The sequence below is a fragment of the Ictidomys tridecemlineatus genome, chromosome 12 (genome assembly GCF_052094955.1).
Source record: "Ictidomys tridecemlineatus isolate mIctTri1 chromosome 12, mIctTri1.hap1, whole genome shotgun sequence".
Taxonomy (NCBI): domain Eukaryota; kingdom Metazoa; phylum Chordata; class Mammalia; order Rodentia; family Sciuridae; genus Ictidomys; species Ictidomys tridecemlineatus.
In genome coordinates, this window is record NC_135488.1 from 119693276 (window position 1) to 119710837 (window position 17562).

General features: G+C 59.0%; 1 protein-coding gene across 1 annotated transcript in view; it reads right to left on the reverse strand.

The window, feature by feature from the left end:
- Window positions 1-229: 229 nt before the first annotated feature.
- Window positions 230-17562, reverse strand: part of Tpo (thyroid peroxidase) — a 43841-nt gene continuing 26508 nt past the window's right edge. The window contains exons 11-16 of the mRNA XM_078027909.1: window positions 15534-15742; window positions 12406-12576; window positions 10800-10931; window positions 6902-7001; window positions 1830-1941; window positions 230-753 (exon numbers count right to left, since the gene is read on the reverse strand). Coding sequence (XP_077884035.1) covers window positions 715-753; window positions 1830-1941; window positions 6902-7001; window positions 10800-10931; window positions 12406-12576; window positions 15534-15742 — 763 coding nt within the window. The 3' untranslated portion in view covers window positions 230-714. The remainder of the gene's footprint in view (window positions 754-1829; window positions 1942-6901; window positions 7002-10799; window positions 10932-12405; window positions 12577-15533; window positions 15743-17562) is intronic.

The window sequence follows — 17562 nt, forward strand, 5'->3', positions numbered from 1 at the left end:
CATGAAGGGTGCCGTGGGGACCTGGTCCTTCCTCTCCTCCTCTGGGCCTCAGGCACGAGGTGAGCAGCTCTGCTCCCGGGTGTTCTCCCGGGGAGGCGGGGCCATGACCCTGAGCAGAGACCTTCCTCTCCAAGCCGATAATCTAGAGTCATGGGAAGGAGACCAAGAGCAGGCAGAAGGCAGAACAGTCTCGGTGTCGATCAAACACCTGGGGTGTCCTGGTGGAAACCATGTTCCAAGGCTGAGTACATGCATTTAATGCCGACTCCCCAGGAGGAACAATGAGACAATCTTTACAAAAAAGGGTGAGACACGGGTAACCTTGTAGGGTTTATTTGTCTGCGCCTTACAGTCACTAGAACGTAATGCCAGACTGGCCTGTATTGGGCGGACAGTCTTGGGGGGACATTTGAGCAGAACTGTTTTGCACCTAGAGTCTCCTGGTTCAGCAGGAGTGGGCAGCCTGGGGGTCTTGGGCCTTCTCTAGCTCCTCTCCTGAGAAGCTCAGAGCAAACTCCCAATTGATTTTGCTCCCAGAGAAGCACACTCTTCATAGCGGCACCTGGAGCAGGAGTCGAGGTCACCAGAGACCCGCGAGATGAGCATCCTGCTTCCCTGCCGAGGGGTTCCCACAGCGATGTCCACCAAGGGTCTGAGCGAGGCAGCCTGGGACCTGTGCCTGAGGACGCTGGCGTTCCCGAGCAGCAAGGGCTGCTACTCACAGAGTGGGATCTGGGACCCAGAGGCCGGCTCCTGGGGAGGGAAGGCCTGGTGAGCCCAGTCCTGGTGGGCCAGGCTTGAGCAGAAGCACCTTCTGTCAGTCAGCCCCATCCTGTAGGGTGGGCAGCTCGGTGGCAGGAGAGCACCGCCGGTGGGCGCAGCTCAGAGAGGCCCTCGCTACAAGTGGGTGAGCGCCTGGGCAGCTGCAGGTCCTCCTGCTCCACGGCAGAGCCCAAGGGCTGCGCTCACCTCAGGCACGGGGACCTTTTCTCCCCTGCTCTGCACATGTGGCAGGAGGGGACTGATCCGGATGGCCCCAGTGTGTGTACTTTAGTTTAGATGTCAGTTGACAACTAACTGCAGGTATCTGTGTGGTAAAACCTGATGTTTTGGTGTATTTTACATATCAACGTCATCAACTTGTCACCTACCTCACCACTTAGTCTTGGTAGTGAGATGTTTGTTTAAAAGTCGATTCTTTCAGCAACTGTGAATTCCACAGTGTGTTATAGTTACCTACAGCCCACGCCAGGCACCAGGCGGGAGAGATCCCCAACTCACTCCTCCTGACCACACCTCCCACTACCCTCGCCCTGCCGCCGCTCTCTGCTCCTACAAACTGGAATTCGGATTCTCCAGGGACTCCTAAGCACATCTTCTCTTGGGGTGGCCCCCAGGTACCACTGGCAGAAAGCAAATGTCGACTGACGTTTCCCATTCTGGTTTAGTTACTCTGTTTCAAATAGCAAGTCAACAAGTGACATTTTTCTCTCTGCTTCTGTGAATTCACTGTCATCATTAGAGCCAGGACTCGGGTGGCAGTGAAGAAATGCTGGGGAGTCTGTGTGCCTGGAAGCCATTTTCAGCCTTAAGCTCTGGTCTGCTGATTCCATTTACTGTGTTTTAAAGTGTAGCTTCTGACAAGCCTCCTTCTCCATGAACACACTTTGTGTGAAAACAGAGGGAGGACCTGTGACGTCCCCGGGACCACAGGGGACTGGCAGGGGGTCCACGCAGGTGCAGGAAGGCTGAAGGCCTGTACGGGGTCCTGGGTCTCAGTGGGGAATCCGTGGCCTGCTGTCAGCCTAACAAGGCCACGGTGCACCCACCTGCTCTGAGTCCCGAGCTGCAGCCCGGCGCTGGGCCGTCCCCACTTCCCGTCCGCCTCCTCCTGCGTCTCTCTCAGTGATGGGCAGAGTGGACTTTGCCTCTGAACGTGACCTGTGGGTTAAGACATCCAGTCACGGCCCTTGTGTTTGGAGAGGTCTGAAGGGCTGTGGGACAGGCCAGGGTTTCAGCTGGGTGGACGGCGTGGCGTGTGACTGTCACTGGCCTCGGGTGAGAACAGGTGGGGACAAGGACCAGACACCAGGGCCACGTGGTGTGATGCTGTCACCAGGGAAGCACTCCATCAACTCCCCACGCCTGGCCCGACTCTGAGGACGTCCCCTCGCAGGAAGCCACCTTTCTGGTACAGGCTCCTGGCAGGGCACTTCCCTGGGCTGCCCCTGCAGGTGGGCACTGGGCCTCCCCTGCAGCTCTGCGCCTCAGGGCAGCTTGCTCTCTGCTGACCACAGCCCGGTCCTGCATCTGGAGCCTGGGCGTGTTCACAGAAGGGAGGAGATCCAGGAGCATTCCCCGTCGTCTTTCCAGGCAGCAGCCATCGCAGCACAGGGGCTCTGCCTCCGGGTGGCGCTGTGGGTGGCCCCACTCCCGTGCCCTGCGTCTGAAGGAATCCAGGGTTGATCTGAGGCCCTGGTTTGCTTTCTCACCAGGATGTCACCTCCACCTTCTTTCAGGCCATGCGATATGTCTTGGCATTTTATATTTTTGAGTTTAAATGTTTAACAGCAGTCAGGACCTGAAACTTCCAGAGGCCAATCTCCTTACACGTTTTTGCTTTTTACCGAGACACAGGTTAAAGCCCCAAGCCGTCCCCAGGGCATCTCGGCCGCACTGGGATCTTGCACCAGCATCGTCAGGGTGGGTACATGGTACCCCCCAGGCACCGTGCTCTCTGGCAGCTCCCCCGTGAGGGCTATGCGCAGTAAGATCAAGCAGGGACACAGCACTCCTCTGTGGACAAACCCAGAGGGCCACCAGGCTGGACAGGCCACTGAGGAATCATCACTAGGTCATGATTCAATGATTTTTTTAGGCAGCGAGGAGATCAAATGTTTTTTATACTTACTTTAACAGCAAAACAAAAAGCTCACATCTGAAGTGTATGCTGCGGAAACTCAGATAAGCAAATCCTGTATAAAAACCAACCCATGGGGCTGGGGTTGTGGCTCAGCAGTAGAGCACTCGCCTAGCACATGGGAGGCCCTGGGTTCTGTCCTCAGCACCACATAAAACTAACTAAATAAAACAAAGGTATTGTGCCCAACCACAATCAAAAATAAAATTAAAAAAAAATCACCCAGTTGTACAAAGCAGTTACCATGCAGAAGTGCACTCCAGGAAAGTAGAGTTAGCAACAGTTTCCTGCAGAAGGTCCCCAACATGGGCATCCCCACCTGACAGTTTGCAAAGCTCTCTGCGAATGTGTGAGCGTTTCTAGCCCCAAACACCTGTCTTCTCCTCTTCCCTTGCTGTCTCCTTCCTGCTGAACCCGGCTCCACACTGGTGCGGTAAAGGCACTACTGAGCTGCCTCTCCGCTCCACCTCTTCTCCTGGAAGGAGGTGGGTTTCTTACCAGGGGCAGTCGGCCCCGTGGCACCCTGCTCAGCAGCAGACGGGAGCTTCCTCTAACAGGGCAGCCTGGGCTCTGCCGTGACGGTGCAAGCATGTAATGACAATGGAGGCTAGCACTGATTGAGCACCTACTGTGTACTGGGAATGCATTAGATGTCTGGTAGGTGGTATCAGTGACCTTGACAGCAGCCATGCAATCAGATGGCTGTCCTCACCGACTCATGGAGCTCTGGGGCTCAGTAAGACCCAGGGGCCTGGCCAGCGTGCCCGGTGCCCACAGCCAGGGGGCCACTTCCATCTGCCTCGGTGCTCTCCCACAGGAAGCGCCCTCAGTCAAACACAGGAGGTCCGAAGACAGAGCTGGAAGCCCGGCTCCCCTGCTGGGCTTCTGGAGAGCTTCCCGCCCCGGAGTCCAGGGACCTGAGTGACAGGTGACCACTAAGGTCAAGTCCTTAAGTGCTCTTGACTCCACCACCATTTCAAAGACCCCCTCTGAGACTGAGATACCATGCACTCCTGAAAACTCTAAACTGTAAGGCAACCTCCTGCACAAAGCACACCCACTTCCCTCTGTGGACTGCGTGCTCTCTGTGGGACTCGACAGCAGGGAAATGCCAGCTCGCAGACCCAGCACAAGCCCTTCCCTCAGCCAGTGCCACAGAGGTCAGCCGGTTTTCTTTTCCGTTCTCTCCACTCCACGATTGTGGCACAAACCATTCCACCAAGGGCAGATGGCTCACTTCTGGAGCCTGCTGAGGTCTAAACCCGAGTCCTCCTGCTCCCCACAGGGAGGGGTGCGTGGTGGGAGGTTGTGGGGCTTTGCACGTGACCCCAGCACACCCCGACCCTGAGAGGACCTGAGAGAGCAGGACAGGTGCCCGGCAGGCGAGGAGGGCGAACCAGAAGCTTCTGCAGGAATAAAGAAGCGAGGGGTGAGCCAGGCCTGGAGCGGGGTTTAACCCCAGGGCAGACAGAGGAGGGGCTCTGGGCCAGGGCACAGCCAGGAGATGCCTCTGGCACCAAGCAGCCTGAGCCACGGGGCACCTGCGTGGCCACGGGAATCCTCGGGGACGTGGGTGTGGGGCACCGTGCAGACCCGGGTGAAAGCAGCACTGGGTTCTGGTGGCGGTGACGACGCGCACCTTCTCAGATGCTCATTCTGCCCCCGTGTCGGGCCAGGAGCCGCGCTCGGATCACTGAGTGTGTGCCCAGAGCCTGGAGTCCAGGGTGACAGGACGCCCCCCTCACACTCCCAGGGGTGTCACAGCCCAAGTCTCCCTTCTCCAGACAGAAGCTGGCTTGGCTGACTGGGGACACAGGCATGGCATCTTCATGACATGACAGGTGCTCACAGAAATACCCGGAAACACGGAATGTCAAGGGAGAGCTGAATTCCAGTAGGGCCAGAGCTTTGCGACGTGAACATTTAGTGGAAAGTGTGACAGAGCCAGAGAACTCGCGGGCTGTGTGCCGCAGCCTGTTTGAGTTTTACCGCTAGCCTGGGTCAGGGTTTGCTAAGGAGTTGATAATCAGTCATGTCTGAGCGTTTAAGAGACAGCGATTCTTCAATACAGGGAACATTTCCTGCCACTCTCCCAAACGAGACGCTGTTTGAAGATTAGTTAAAGGAACTCCCCTGAGCAGAGAAGCAACAGGGCTTTGGGCAGAGATGGAGAAAACCCTGGAGATTATCAGAGCCTCAGCTGGATGGCGGGACCTCTGGGGACGCTGCAGAGGTGGCACATGGCGTGTCCTGAGCTGAGACCCCACTCTGCCTCCCGGGTGTGGGCAAGCAGCCGTGTGGCCGACGCGTGGCATGGTGAGCTGGAAAGCATGTCACAGGGCAGCGTGCGACAGGGCCTACGGCCTCAGGCCCAGAGGGAAAACAGAAACCCTCTGTCTGGGGTCCGGAGGCTGGAGGTGGAGGCCAGGGCTGTGCGGAGGCTCTGCCGCTCTCTCCAGCTGTGGTGGTGGATGGCCCTCTGCACTCAGCCTGTGGACCCCGCACTGACCTGTGCCTCCACCCTCACAGGTGCCCGCTCTGTGTCCGGATCTCTTCCTCTCATCAGGACACTGTTCATGTTGGATAGGGGCCACCCTTCCCAAGGGGACCCCATCCAAACAGGCCCCTGCTGAGGTTCTGCTGGGGACTTCCGCATGTGCCCAGGGCCACCCTCCACCCTCCAGGAGCCCCTCCTCACAGGACTGCCTGGAACTCAAGGGTGGCTGCATAGGTCTCAGCACTGGCCAGGGCACACTGTCCCCGGCACCGCGGCCTCGTCCTGAGCAAGCGCCTCGGCCACCCGACTTTCAGCCCAGATCAGTTCTGTCAGGAACGAGAATCTTCTAGAAAATGCAGGGGTTGAAGATCAGACACTGGGAAGGTGAGAGTCGCGTCCAGGGCTTGTGACGGCGGAAATGGCGCACCGGCTCTACCACGAGACAGCAGCCGGCCAACGGGCAGAGGGCAGGTGAGGCAGAAAGGAAAGCAGCAGGCCACGCGGGGCAGCCACAGACAGGACCCTCTGGAAGCGACGACCCTGTGACCCTGGATGGCTAAGGTCACGGTTTGGCTTTTAAAACCACGTCTGTGTGAAAGGTGTGCAGAAGCCACCTCTCGGCTCAGGTGGCCAGTGTTTCTTGGTGTGCTGGGACTCACCGGAACCACCGGGCTGCTGGAAATGAGAGCGTCCTGGAGGACACCCCACCGTCCACTCCAGGACGCGCTGCGGGTCCTGCTGGAGACCGCAGCCAGGGCTGTGCAGGAAAGGGCGCCAGACCCTGGGGAGACCCTGCCCCTTCCCCACGGAGGAGGTGGCTGGCTCCCGGGAGCGAGGGCGTGCCTCCGTGGGGGGGGTGTGCAGGTGGAGTCCCAGAGGCCCACACGCACACGCGGGTGCTGCTGGGAGACGGGGTGCTGGGGCCCAGCCTGGGCACCCGCGACTTCTCACCCCGGGCCGTCTATTTGTCCTCAGTCCTTTCCGTGTAAAACCAACCACCGTGTGAGACATGTGTGACGGCCAGAGCTGGTTCTTCAGAGCTTCAGGCGAGCCCAGCAGGGTGAGGACAGAGCCCGAGTCTCTCCCGTAGGGCGAAGGAAAGGCCCGTCCCGGAGGACCCCCGGCCAGGCTCCTTGACAGAGAACACCCCTCAGCCTTGCCGTGGGGCATGCGAACGGCAGTGCTGTCCTCCACCCGAGCACTGGGCTTCACTTACGGCTTTGCATGTGCAGAGGACTCTTCCTCTGAGAACCCTGTCCACAGAGGCAGGACACTGCCCAAGGCCTGAGCGTGGCCACCCCACCTTCTCTGCCCAGAGCACCACAGAAGTCCCAGAAGGCGGGGTTCGAGACACAGAATGACTCTGGGGCCACTGTGTCTGGATAGCAGACCTGTAAATGGCTTCAGGGAACCAGGCAGCTTGGCCGTGTCCAGAGGAGACAAACTGCCAGGTCTAAGGAAGCAGGACAGCGTGTGGGACTTACCACCTGCAGATCACGGTCCAGGTGAGGGCTGCCAAGCCGGCGATGAGCAGTGCGCCCAGTGCCACGGAGACCCAGGATGCCCGTGGAAGCCTGCCAGAGTCTGGCGAGGACAGAGATGGTCAGGGAGCCACCCGGGCTGCAGAGCACTGCATCTGACCTGGCTCACGGCACCAGCTGTGGGGGCCGGTCACTGGCCCAGGAAAGCCTGGTAGACAGCAAGCCCAGCCCTGGGCCTATGGGGCCTGGGAGAGGCAGGGACAGGGCACGCCCACGAGAGTGCTCTGGCTTCTGGCCACCTGCCTTGCAGCTGCAGGGTAGAAAGGGAAGGTCCCTGCAGGCAGGAGGGCGCAGGGTCCTGAGCGATCCTGCCCAGGGAGCCTGGGGTCCCACAGAAGGAAGTGGGCCCAACCCGGTGGCCTCACTCAGGGGCAGGTTCTGGTTTCTGCAGAAGCCACCAGAAGGTCGACCTGAGGCGAGGACGGGCAGCCTGCAGAGACCCAAAGCAGAGGGCCGTGTGGTCTCGGACAGACGAGAAGGCTGGGAGAGGAAGCCTGGCCCCTGCAGGGCTGGGGCTGGACCGCCGGTGTGTCCTCGGGGTGTGTCCTCCCTGCCCTCACCTGGCAGGAAGGCTTCCAGCCCCTCAAGGCCAACCTCCACGCCTTCTGTGGGCTGTGAGCTGGGCCCGGCTCCGATGTCCTGGGCTTGCTACTGACGGGGCTGACCAGCAGTTCCTTCGGGCTCTCCAGCACAGTTAGTGGCCCAGGAGAAACCCAGCAGAGATGGAAACCCACTTTTAAAACTTAAACCCTCTCAGCCAGTATAGTCCATGGGGAGTCTGGCCAAGCAGAGGTCAACAGTGACCGGTGGGCTGGGAAGTTTGCCGTGGCAGGAAGAACTAGGTGCAGACCCTCCTGGTGGGAAGGGCTGGCCTGGACGCTCAGCCCTTGGCCTGGCTCCATGCTCGGATGATGCAGACTGACACTGGCGTCCTCCCCAGGTGTGGTCAGTTGTAGGGGCCAGCCTCCGTGAGGTCAGGCATGCAGCCGCTGGTCTGGGTGGACAGACCGGGGAACTCACCCTGCCTCCAGCTGCTTCCTCTCGGCCTCAGCCCTTCTTCCTGCCCTCTGTCCCCACCCCTTCTTGTTGACTCTCAGGGTGCCTTTCTTACCACAGCCTCCTGGGCTTTCTACTGGGTGGAAAGTGTTCAGGCAGAACACCCTGACTCCCACCCCAGTCCAGCTCCCCTCCCTAGGAAATGCTTTACTTGGGGGCACCACGGAGCTCCCAGAGCCTCTGCAGGCATAAAGCCCACCTCCCTGAGCCCAGCCTGGCGGTCCTACTGCCAGCAGCTGCCCAGCTGTGCCGTCTTTGTCCATGAGCACACACCCGCCTCTGCCTGCACCCCATCACCCTTCCAGACCAGCTCCTGAGACAGGGAGGGCGGGTGCAGGTCATGCACTGAGGCCCTTGTCACCCCTGCCTGACGGGCAGACCTGCCTCAGTCCCACCCCAGCCCCGTGACACAGGGTCCTGCCTGCCGTCTGCCTGGGCTCTCAGACACTTTAGTTCTTGTGAACACGGAAGAGTGGAGAGACACTGCTGTGGTTTTTTTCCTAAAAATCTTCCTGCCGTCAGTATTTAGCTTTCAGAGAGACACCCTCTGCAGATAGTCCTGAGCCCAATGTCCAGGAGGGGCATATGAGGTGGCCTCTGTTGGGACAGCACAGAAGTTTTTCCTAGGGCTCCTTAGAGCCATCTCACAGGCTAAAAAGACTTTGCAAAAACACAGCAAATATTTCTGAGGCTACAGCAACAGGGAAATTTGAAAGTGGGCTCGAGTATCCTCCGTGGCCGCCTGGGCACGTTTCTGAGCCAGCTTTCTAGAGTCTCCAAAAGTGAGTGCACCAAGCAGCCCTGACTGCCACCCTGTCCATGCTCAGCACGCTGCAGGCTACCTCGCCAGTCTGCACCCGGATGGTGTTTGACACAAAAGGTCTCATTAAAAATCTCAGTGCAAAAGCTTCAGTTTTCCGTACTTTACCCTGACCAGGCGTGATCTTGTTTAAAATAAAAAGAGGATCCACTCAAATATAGAGAAAACGTGATTGAAATCGGAGGCCGAGGAAACAGCAGGTTTGAGAGAAGAGAGCAGCTGAGAAGAGACGTCATAGCCCGAGAGGAGGCTGCCCGGGAGGAGGCTGCCTGGGAGGAGGCTGCCTGAGAGGAGGCTGCCCAGGAGGAGGCTGCCCAGGAGGAGGCTGCCTGGGAGGAGGCTGCCCGAGGGGAGGCTGCCTGGGAGGAGGCTGCCTGAGAGGAGGCTGCCCAGGAGGAGGCTGCCTGGGAGGAGGCTGCCCGGGAGGAGGTTGCCCGAGGGGAAGCTGCCCGGGAGGAGGCTGCCCAAGGTGGGGCTGCCCAGGAGGAGGCTGCCCGGGAGGAGGCTGCCTGAGAGGAGGCTGCCCGAGGGGAGGCTGCCTGGGAGGAGGCTGCCCGAGGGGAGGCTGCCTGGGAGGAGGCTGCCTGGGAGGAGGCTGCCCAGGGGGAGTCCATGAGGCAGCAAGAGTGGCTGGAGGGAGCCAAGGGCACTCCTGCCTTGGGCCTGAGAGTCCGGCAGTGCCAAGCCAGTGGCTCAAGCAGCCGGCTCACCCTGAAGCCCACCCTGGTGCTGGGGAGGGGCTGGAGAGGTCCAGACGTGGAGTAGGGGGCTGGCCAGGGGCCAAGAGTCTGTCCTGGTCCTTGCACCTGCCTTGGTCTGGGACCAGAAGAGTGAAGCGCCCTCAGGACGGGCAGAGCAGATGCCGCCCGCTGCAGAGCCGCCGACCTCCCTGGGGAGCGTGGAGCCTGCCTTCCTGTTCTGCCACAGACCTTTCCAGAAGGAAGGCACAGCAGAGCTCCGGGGGTGCCAGGGGCAGTGTGGGGGCTGGGCATGCATGGGGGCTTGGGGAGAGGGGCGCGGAGGCCACGGGAGGGAAGGGGCTCCCAGCATCCGCGAGGGGGCAGGGAGAGCAATGCCCTTCGGCCCTCTCAGCCCGGGCCAGCAAGCCACGGTCCCTGCTGCACCAGCAGCAGCCAAGTCACCTCCTCGGGCCGACCTTGGCATGCCCTTCCTTGCCAGTGGGCTCTTCTAGGCCAGGTCAGCAAGATGCCCGCTGGCGGCTCTGCCTGGTAAGCTCTGGGCATTTCCCACCCAGAGGCCTTCTCTCTGCCCTCAGGCTACACTTTCACACTCCTGGGTGTGTTTGCTCATTGGAGTAGCTCAGTTCTACAAGAAGGTCTCTCTCCCCTACTGTGGTAGCTAAATAAAATCCGCTTTAACTCCCCCAGTGTAGAGTTTTTTATAAGAACTAGAAGCCAACTTACACACCCACCTCTGCAACTGAGTGGCTGTGTGGCCCTGAGAAAGTCACTCAACTTCTCTGTTCCCCAGACTCCTCATCTGAACAGTGGGGATTAATCACAGTGCTTCCCTCAGAGACAGCTCAGCGGGTGAATCAGTGGAAGGTTTGCAGCAGTGCCCAGCTGATGGCAGGCGCTCCCTAACCTCTGGTGAGGATGAACACTGTCCCTGAAGCAGAGCCAAGCGTCACCCTGAAGGACTTTGGTGGGCACCCAGTTCCCGTGGGGCAGACAGACCTACAGGCAGACCCTTGCTGCCCGGGCCAGGGCAGAGGGTGTGAGCTTGAAGGAGAGAAGCTGGAGAGTCTCTGGACACCTGCTTCTGCACAGGCCAGCTGTGTGGCCAACTGGGGTTGGCAGGGAGTGGGAGCTCTGGTCCCAGCCTTCGCGCACCGGGCACAGAGCCCCTGGGTGACAGTCTCCTGCTAGGCGAGGTGGCCTCAGGGCCCCCCCTGACTGACTGGCTGAACGCGGGGTGCCCTGGACACAGCCGGGAGGCGCTCACCCACGCAGGTCCGCTGGTCCTCGGCCAGCACGTAGGGGTCGGTGCACACACACAGGAAGCTGCCCTTGGTGTTCCTGCACTGGGCAGAGGCGTGGCAGGGCGGGCGCGTGGGGTCTGCACACTCGTCCACGTCTGGGAAAAGAGCGCCAGGTCGTCAGCAGGAGGAGAGCGGCCCTCCCCGCCCGGCCCCTCCTGCAGGCATCCGGGTGCAGAGGACCAGGTGCCCACCTCTTGCTGCCGACTCCCACAGGGAGAATAGGGGGGTGCCCGGCTCCTGTGGGCCCTGCTGAGCCTGCCCAGCCGGCAGGCCGTGGTCCAGCAGTGCCGTCCTCCCCTGCACACAGAGCCTCCGCTCACGCCCATCCTGTCCCCCAGCCTTCCACCCCTCTGCCCTTTCAGGAAGACGTTAAGGACACACAAGCCGTCGCTTCCTCTTGGTGTACGCCATGGCTGAGGCTCGAGGCTGGCCGTCTCTGTGAGCTGGCTCGAGAGCAGGACAGCTTTTGAGCACTCGCCACATTGACAGTGACGGCAGGGGCCCCGTTCTCCACTCTGTGCCTTCACCGAGGGACCTAGTTGACAACCAGTGAGCTGACCACCCTGCCATCCTCACCAGGCACCTGGACACCCGGTGGCACACAGAAACTTAGCTCCTGGGGAGCAACTGGATTTCCAGCAGGTCAGTAGCCAGAGCAAGGAGAGGGTCGGGACTGGTCCCAGGGTCTCTAAGTCACACGCACTGTCCCCATCTCTCAGGATCTCCCGGAAGAGCCTGGCTCGGGGTGGGTTCAGGTGCTGCTGGCCACAGAGCCCCATGAGGTTCTCCCAGACGCCCTCCCCAGCCGCTGCTGGACTTCTCCTCCTCCCCTGTTCTGTCCTCAGTGGTACCTGGATGGCTGGTGTGGTGGCCACACCTACATCTGACCAGGCAGATACTTTGGGTCTCTGATTCACTGCAGGGTCTGGAAGTCAGTGGCCATCCATCGCAACCCTTCAAGGCCCAAATATCTCGAAATTTCAAAATCTAAACAAAATGTCTCTACTGCAGGAAGTGGACAGCATGGATTGGACCACCTTGGTCACTTGCCAGCAGGCTGCACGGCAGCATGGAGCCCAGGCCCCTGCTGTGTGGCCAGTGCCACCGTCTCAGAGCTCTCGCTTCTCCCACACTCAGAACCCAAACCCTTGGGCTCTGTCTCCTCTCTGCTGCAAACCCACCATGTCCCCTGGGCTCTGTCTTGTTTCTGCTCAAACATGTACGTCCTCGCACGGTCTCTTTCCTCCTGGGCTTGGCGGGCCAGGGGCCGGTGTGACTCCTGGCCTGGGGTGGGAACCTCCTCTGCCTCTCCACCTGGGAAACTCGCTCTGTGGGTTCTCTCTCCCCGTGCCCCAGCTGCTCTGCCAATCATGATCCATGCTGCCGTCCTGGCGCTCTGCGGTCCGGGCCCCTGGGAGTGGCCGGCCATGGCGAGTCTGACTCGCTGGGCTGGAGCAGCTCCGCCGTGCAGCGCTACTGGCCAGGAGGACGGGGTTTTGTGGCATTGCTCTTCACACAGCAGGTGCTCTGGGATCGTCCCTGACCCCCATGCCCCTGGGTAGTACTGACCTTTGCACACGGGGGGCTGGAGGTCCCACCCGTCCTGGGTGCAGCTGACCCGCTCCTGCCCTTGCAGCACGAACCCGTGGTGACAGGAGTACACCAGCACCTGCGTCCCAGACTCCTCGCAGTGCACGAAGCCCCCGTTGTCCACCTGGCCCGGGAAGCCACACTGGCCACCTGCGTGGGGCCAAGGTCACATGCAGTCAGACCTCAGGGAAGACGCAGGCGGACACTCGCCACACCTCCAGGCCAGCCCAGCCCTGCAGACAGGCCCCTGGAGACGGGCTTCAGAGAGCTGTGCCCACTGCCGCTTCCCGTCCAGGACAGACGTGCCAGGAACACGTGTCTCCCAGTGTGTGTACGGTGTGTGAGGTGTGCACGGTGTGTGCTGTGTCTGTACGTATGGTGTGTGTGCAATGTGTCTGGAGTGTGTACATATAGTGTGCATGTATGTGTAGGGTGTGACATGTGTGTGATGTGTGTAAGATGTGTACTGTGTGTGGTGTAGGTGTGGTGTGTGTGGTGCAGGTGTGGTGTGTGTGGTGCAGGTGTGGTGTGTGTGGTACAGGTGTGGTGTGTGTGGTGTAGGTGTGGTGTGTGTGGTGCAGGTGTGGTGTGTGTGGTGTAGGTGTGGTGTGTGTGGTGTAGGTGTGGTGTGTGTGGTGTAGGTGTGGTGTGTGTGGTGTGTGTGGTGCAGGTGTGGTGTGTGTGGTGTAGGTGTGGTGTGTGTGGTGTAGGTGTGGTGTAGGTGTGGTGTGTATGGTGTGTGTAGTGTAGGTGTGGTGTGTGTGGTGTGCGTGGTGTGTGTGATGTGTGTGGTGTGTGGTGTGAGTGTGGTGTGTGTGGTGTGTGTGGCGTGTGTGGTGTAAGTGTGGTGTGTGTGGTGTAGGTGCAGTGTGTGTGTTGTGTGGTGTGTGTGGTGTGTGTGGTATAGGTGTGGTGTGTGCAGTGTGTGTGTTGTGTGGTGTGTGTGGTGTGTGTGGTATAGGTGTGGTGTGTGTGGTGTGTGTGGTATGTGTGGTGTAGGTGTGGTGTAGGTGTGGCGTGTGTGGCGTCTGTGGCGTGTGTGGCGTGTGTGGTGTAAGTGTGGTGTGTGTGGTGTAGGTGCACTGTGTGTGTTGTGTGGTGTGTGTGGTGTGTGTGGTATAGGTGTGGTGTAGTTGTGGCGTGTGTGGTGTGTGTGGTATGTGTGGTGTAGTTGTGGTGTGTGTGGTGTGTGTGGTATGTGTGGTGTAGGTGTGGTGTAGGTGTGGTGTGTGTGGCGTCTGTGGTGTAGGTGTGGTGTGTGTGGTGTAAGTGTGGTGTGTGTGGTGTAGGTGCACTGTGTGTGTTGTGTGGTGTGTGTGGTGTGTGTGGTGTAGGTGTGGTGTGTGTGGTATGTGTGGTGTGTATGGTGTGTGTGGTGTGTGTGGTGTGTGTAGTGTGTGTGGTGTGTGTGTGGTGTAGGTGTGGTGTAGGTGTGGTGTGTGTGGTGTGTATGGTGTGTGTGGCATGTGTGGTGTAAGTGTGGCGTGTGTGGTGCAGTGTGTGTGTTGTGTGGTGTGTGGTGTGTGTGGTGTGTATGGTGTGTGTGGTGTGTGTGGTGTGTGTGGTGTAGGTGTGGTGTGTGTGGTGTAGGTGTGGTGTGTGTGGTGTGTGTTGTGTGGTGTGTGTGGTGTGTGTGGTGTGTGTGTGGTGTAGGTGTGGTGTAGGTGTGGTGTGTGTGGTGTGTATGGTGTGTGTGGCATGTGTGGTGTAAGTGTGGCGTGTGTGGTGCAGTGTGTGTGTTGTGTGGTGTGTGTGGTGTGTGTGTGGTGTAAGTGTGGCGTGTGTGGTGTAGGTGTGGTGTGTGTGGTGTAGATGCAGTGTGTGTGTTGTGTGGTGTGTGTGGTGTGTGTGGTGTAGGTGTGGTGTGTGTGGTGTGTGTGGCGTGTGTGGTGTAGGTGTGGTGTAGGTGTGGCGTGTGTGGCGTCTGTGGCGTGTGTCGCGTGTGTGGTGTAGGTGTGGTGTGTGTGGTGTAGGTGTGGTGTGTGTGGTGTAGGTGTGGTGTGTGTAGGTGTGGTGTGTGTGGTGTGTGTGGTGTGTGTGGCGTGTGTGGTGTAAGTGTGGTGTGTGTGGTGTGTGTGGTGTAGGTGTGGTGTGTGTGGTGTAGGTGTGGTGTGTGTTGTGTGGTGTGTGTGGTGTGTGTGGTGTAGGTGTGGTGTGTGTGTTGTGTGGTGTGTGTGGTGTGTGTGGTGTGTGTGGTGTAGGTGTGGTGTGTGTGGTGTGTGTGTTGTGTGGTGTGTGTGGTGTGTGTGGTGTAGGTGTGGTGTAGGTGTGGTGTGTGTGGTGTAGGTGTGGTGTGTGTGGTGTAGGTGTGGCGTGTGTGGCGTGTGTGGTGTAGGTGTGGTGTGTGTGGTGTAGGTGTGGTGTGTGTGGTGTAGGTGTGGCGTGTGTGGCGTGTGTGGTGTAGGTGTGGTGTGTGTGGCGTGTGTGGTGTAGGTGTGGTGTAGGTGTGGTGTGTGTGGTGTAGGTGTGGTGTGTGTAGGTGTGGTGTGTGTGGTGTGTGTGGTGTGTGTGGCGTGTGTGGTGTAAGTGTGGTGTGTGTGGCGTGTGTGGTGTAGGTGTGGTGTGTGTGGTGTAGGTGTGGTGTGTGTTGTGTGGTGTGTGTGGTGTAGGTGTGGTGTGTGTGGTGTAGGTGTGGTGTGTGTTGTGTGGTGTGTGTGGTGTGTGTGGTGTAGGTGTGGTGTGTGTGTTGTGTGGTGTGTGTGGTGTGTGTGTGGTGTGTGTGTGGTGTAGGTGTGGTGTAGGTGTGGTGTGTGTGGTGTAGGTGTGGTGTGTGTTGTGTGGTGTGTGTGGTGTAGGTGTGGTGTAGGTGCAGTGTGTGTGTTGTGTGGTGTGTGTGGTGTGTGTGTGGTGTAGGTGTGGTGTAGGTGTGGTGTGTGTGGTGAGTGTGGTGTGTTGTGTGGTGTAAGTGTGGTGTGTGTGGTGAGTGTGGTGTGTTGTGTGGTATAGGTGTGGTGTGTGGTGTGCACACCAGATGTCAACACCACACCCTACACGGTCCTCTCACTGGCCACTTTTCGGGCCAGGGCACCTGGGCAGCTGTGTCCTCACAGAGGGGTCACAGCTCATGGGTGCTGCTGGGCCCACGGGCCACAAGGGGCTGGCGTCACCTTGGGGAAGGGTCTCCTTCCACGCCTCCAGGTCCAGGCGGGGGATGCTGGCGCAGGGGACAAAGTCCTGAGGGAATGTCCCGGTGCGGAAGGCGTCCACGGGCACGCTGGTGAGGCCAGTGTTGTCACAGAGCAGCCGGGGCAGTGAGTGCTTGCCCAGCTCCCGCCTCTGAGCCTCCGTGAAGACCGCACTGTTCTCCCACCAGAACCTGCATGGGGTGGGGAGCATGAGCTGACCAGTGGGCACTCTGGCCCGCTTCTGTCTCCTTGGCAGGACCAAGCAGGACGGCCAGGTGGGGGGTGAGGAGGGCCCCAGCCCTGACGTGGGCCCGTCTGTGGGGCAGCACGGGATGGACACGGTTCCCCCTGCCAATCTGGCTTGCTGCAGTCAGCCCAGGGTGCAGGTGCAAGCGTGGCCAGGCAGACGGCCATCAGCACCCACTGCTGTCTAGACCGCAGCCAGGCTCACACCTCCTCCTCTAGGCAAGGGTGGTCAGGGAAGTCGGCCTGTTAGAGATAGCCTCACTTTCCTAGAAGACAGTCACACCATGGACAGAGCCCAAGAGCATCTGAGTGCACCACAGGGGGACATTCCCTTGGAATGGGAGAAGGGCCTCAGTCTAGGCTTGAGCAGAGTCTGGATTGTGAGACGGTCAGTCAGGAATGCTCAGGACCAGAATCATTCAGACGGCAGACCTGCGGCTGGCTCTGGACCTGAGGTCCTGCAGCACCCAGCTGAGCACACGGGCCACTACCAAGTCAGGGGCTCTCAGGACCTAGGGTACCCCAAACCCCATGCATGTGAAAGATACACATTTCAGGGAGAATATTCTCCTAGTTACTTCTGCCCAGATGTTCTCAGGTATTTGAAATGCTGCATCTCAAAAATTAATGGCAAAATTTGTATTGGAAAGAAGGACTGGATCCTAAGTATGTGGCTGATTCCTCTCTAAAAAGAACTTAAATATGCTTGGAAACAATTTGACTTAGGGGGAGAGAGAGAGAGAGAGAGAGAGAGAGAGAGAGAGAGAGAGAGAGAGAGAGAGAGAGAGAGAGAGAGGAGAGAGAGAACTGCAGGTGAAAGGGTCACCATATACATCATGGCTCTTTTCTGGTCATTCCCAACAACACAGGTGTTCTAAGCCATGTGGGCATCAGTGCTGTGTCTGCAGCTGAGTGAGGTGTGGAAACAGCTGGCCTCTTGGACTCCGGTTGTGCAAGGTTCAGAGCTCTAGGCTGCAGCGGAGGAGGGCACAGCATGGGCTGGGCTGGGCTGTGAGTGCAGCTTGGTTGGGCTGCAGGGTGGAACCTGAGGTGGAAAGGTGGGTGGCCTGTCCATGCAGCTGCAACCTGCTCCTGGGCTCTAGGTCTGGCCTGGGCCTTGGCACCCCGTCAGTCCACCTCTGCAGCTTCAGCAGCTATTTCAGAGAATGCCCAAAGGTGGAGCAGTTTCAGGTTGTCATGAAAGACAGTTTGATTTTCATTCCCTGCTGCTTGTTTGTGAGATTAGAAATGCGGGAGATCAGCCTGCAGGAATGCACATTTTAAGTGCTTAGGTGCTGAGAGCCATTGCCAAGTAGGAATGACGCATGGCAATTTCCTTGTCAGCCTACTCCATGTTGCTTAGAGGAAGGACTCTCCATTGTGGAAATGGGCTTGCCTTTGGACCCAGGTCATTTGCAGTGACATTGCATGTATGCTTGAGTAAGGTGACCTTGCTCAAGGACCGGGCGGATCCAGGTTTAGGGTGTATCCTGCTGGGATTAGGGGGTATCCCGCTCCTTGGGTTTAGGGCGGTTCCAGGTTTAAGGTGTACCCTGCTGGGAATAGGGCGTATCCTGCTGCCTCAAGCACCCGCCTGCTCCTTGAGTTCCCGTTGAGTTCTCGCGGGATTCAGAAAGTATTTGGGATTCAGAGCCCGGTGGAGTACGTGAATTTTGCCCAGAACATGTGTGTAGAATGCCCGTGAGAGTTCGAGAATAAAGAGTTGCTGTTTGACTCTACAAGGTGTGAGTGGCTCGTGATTTTG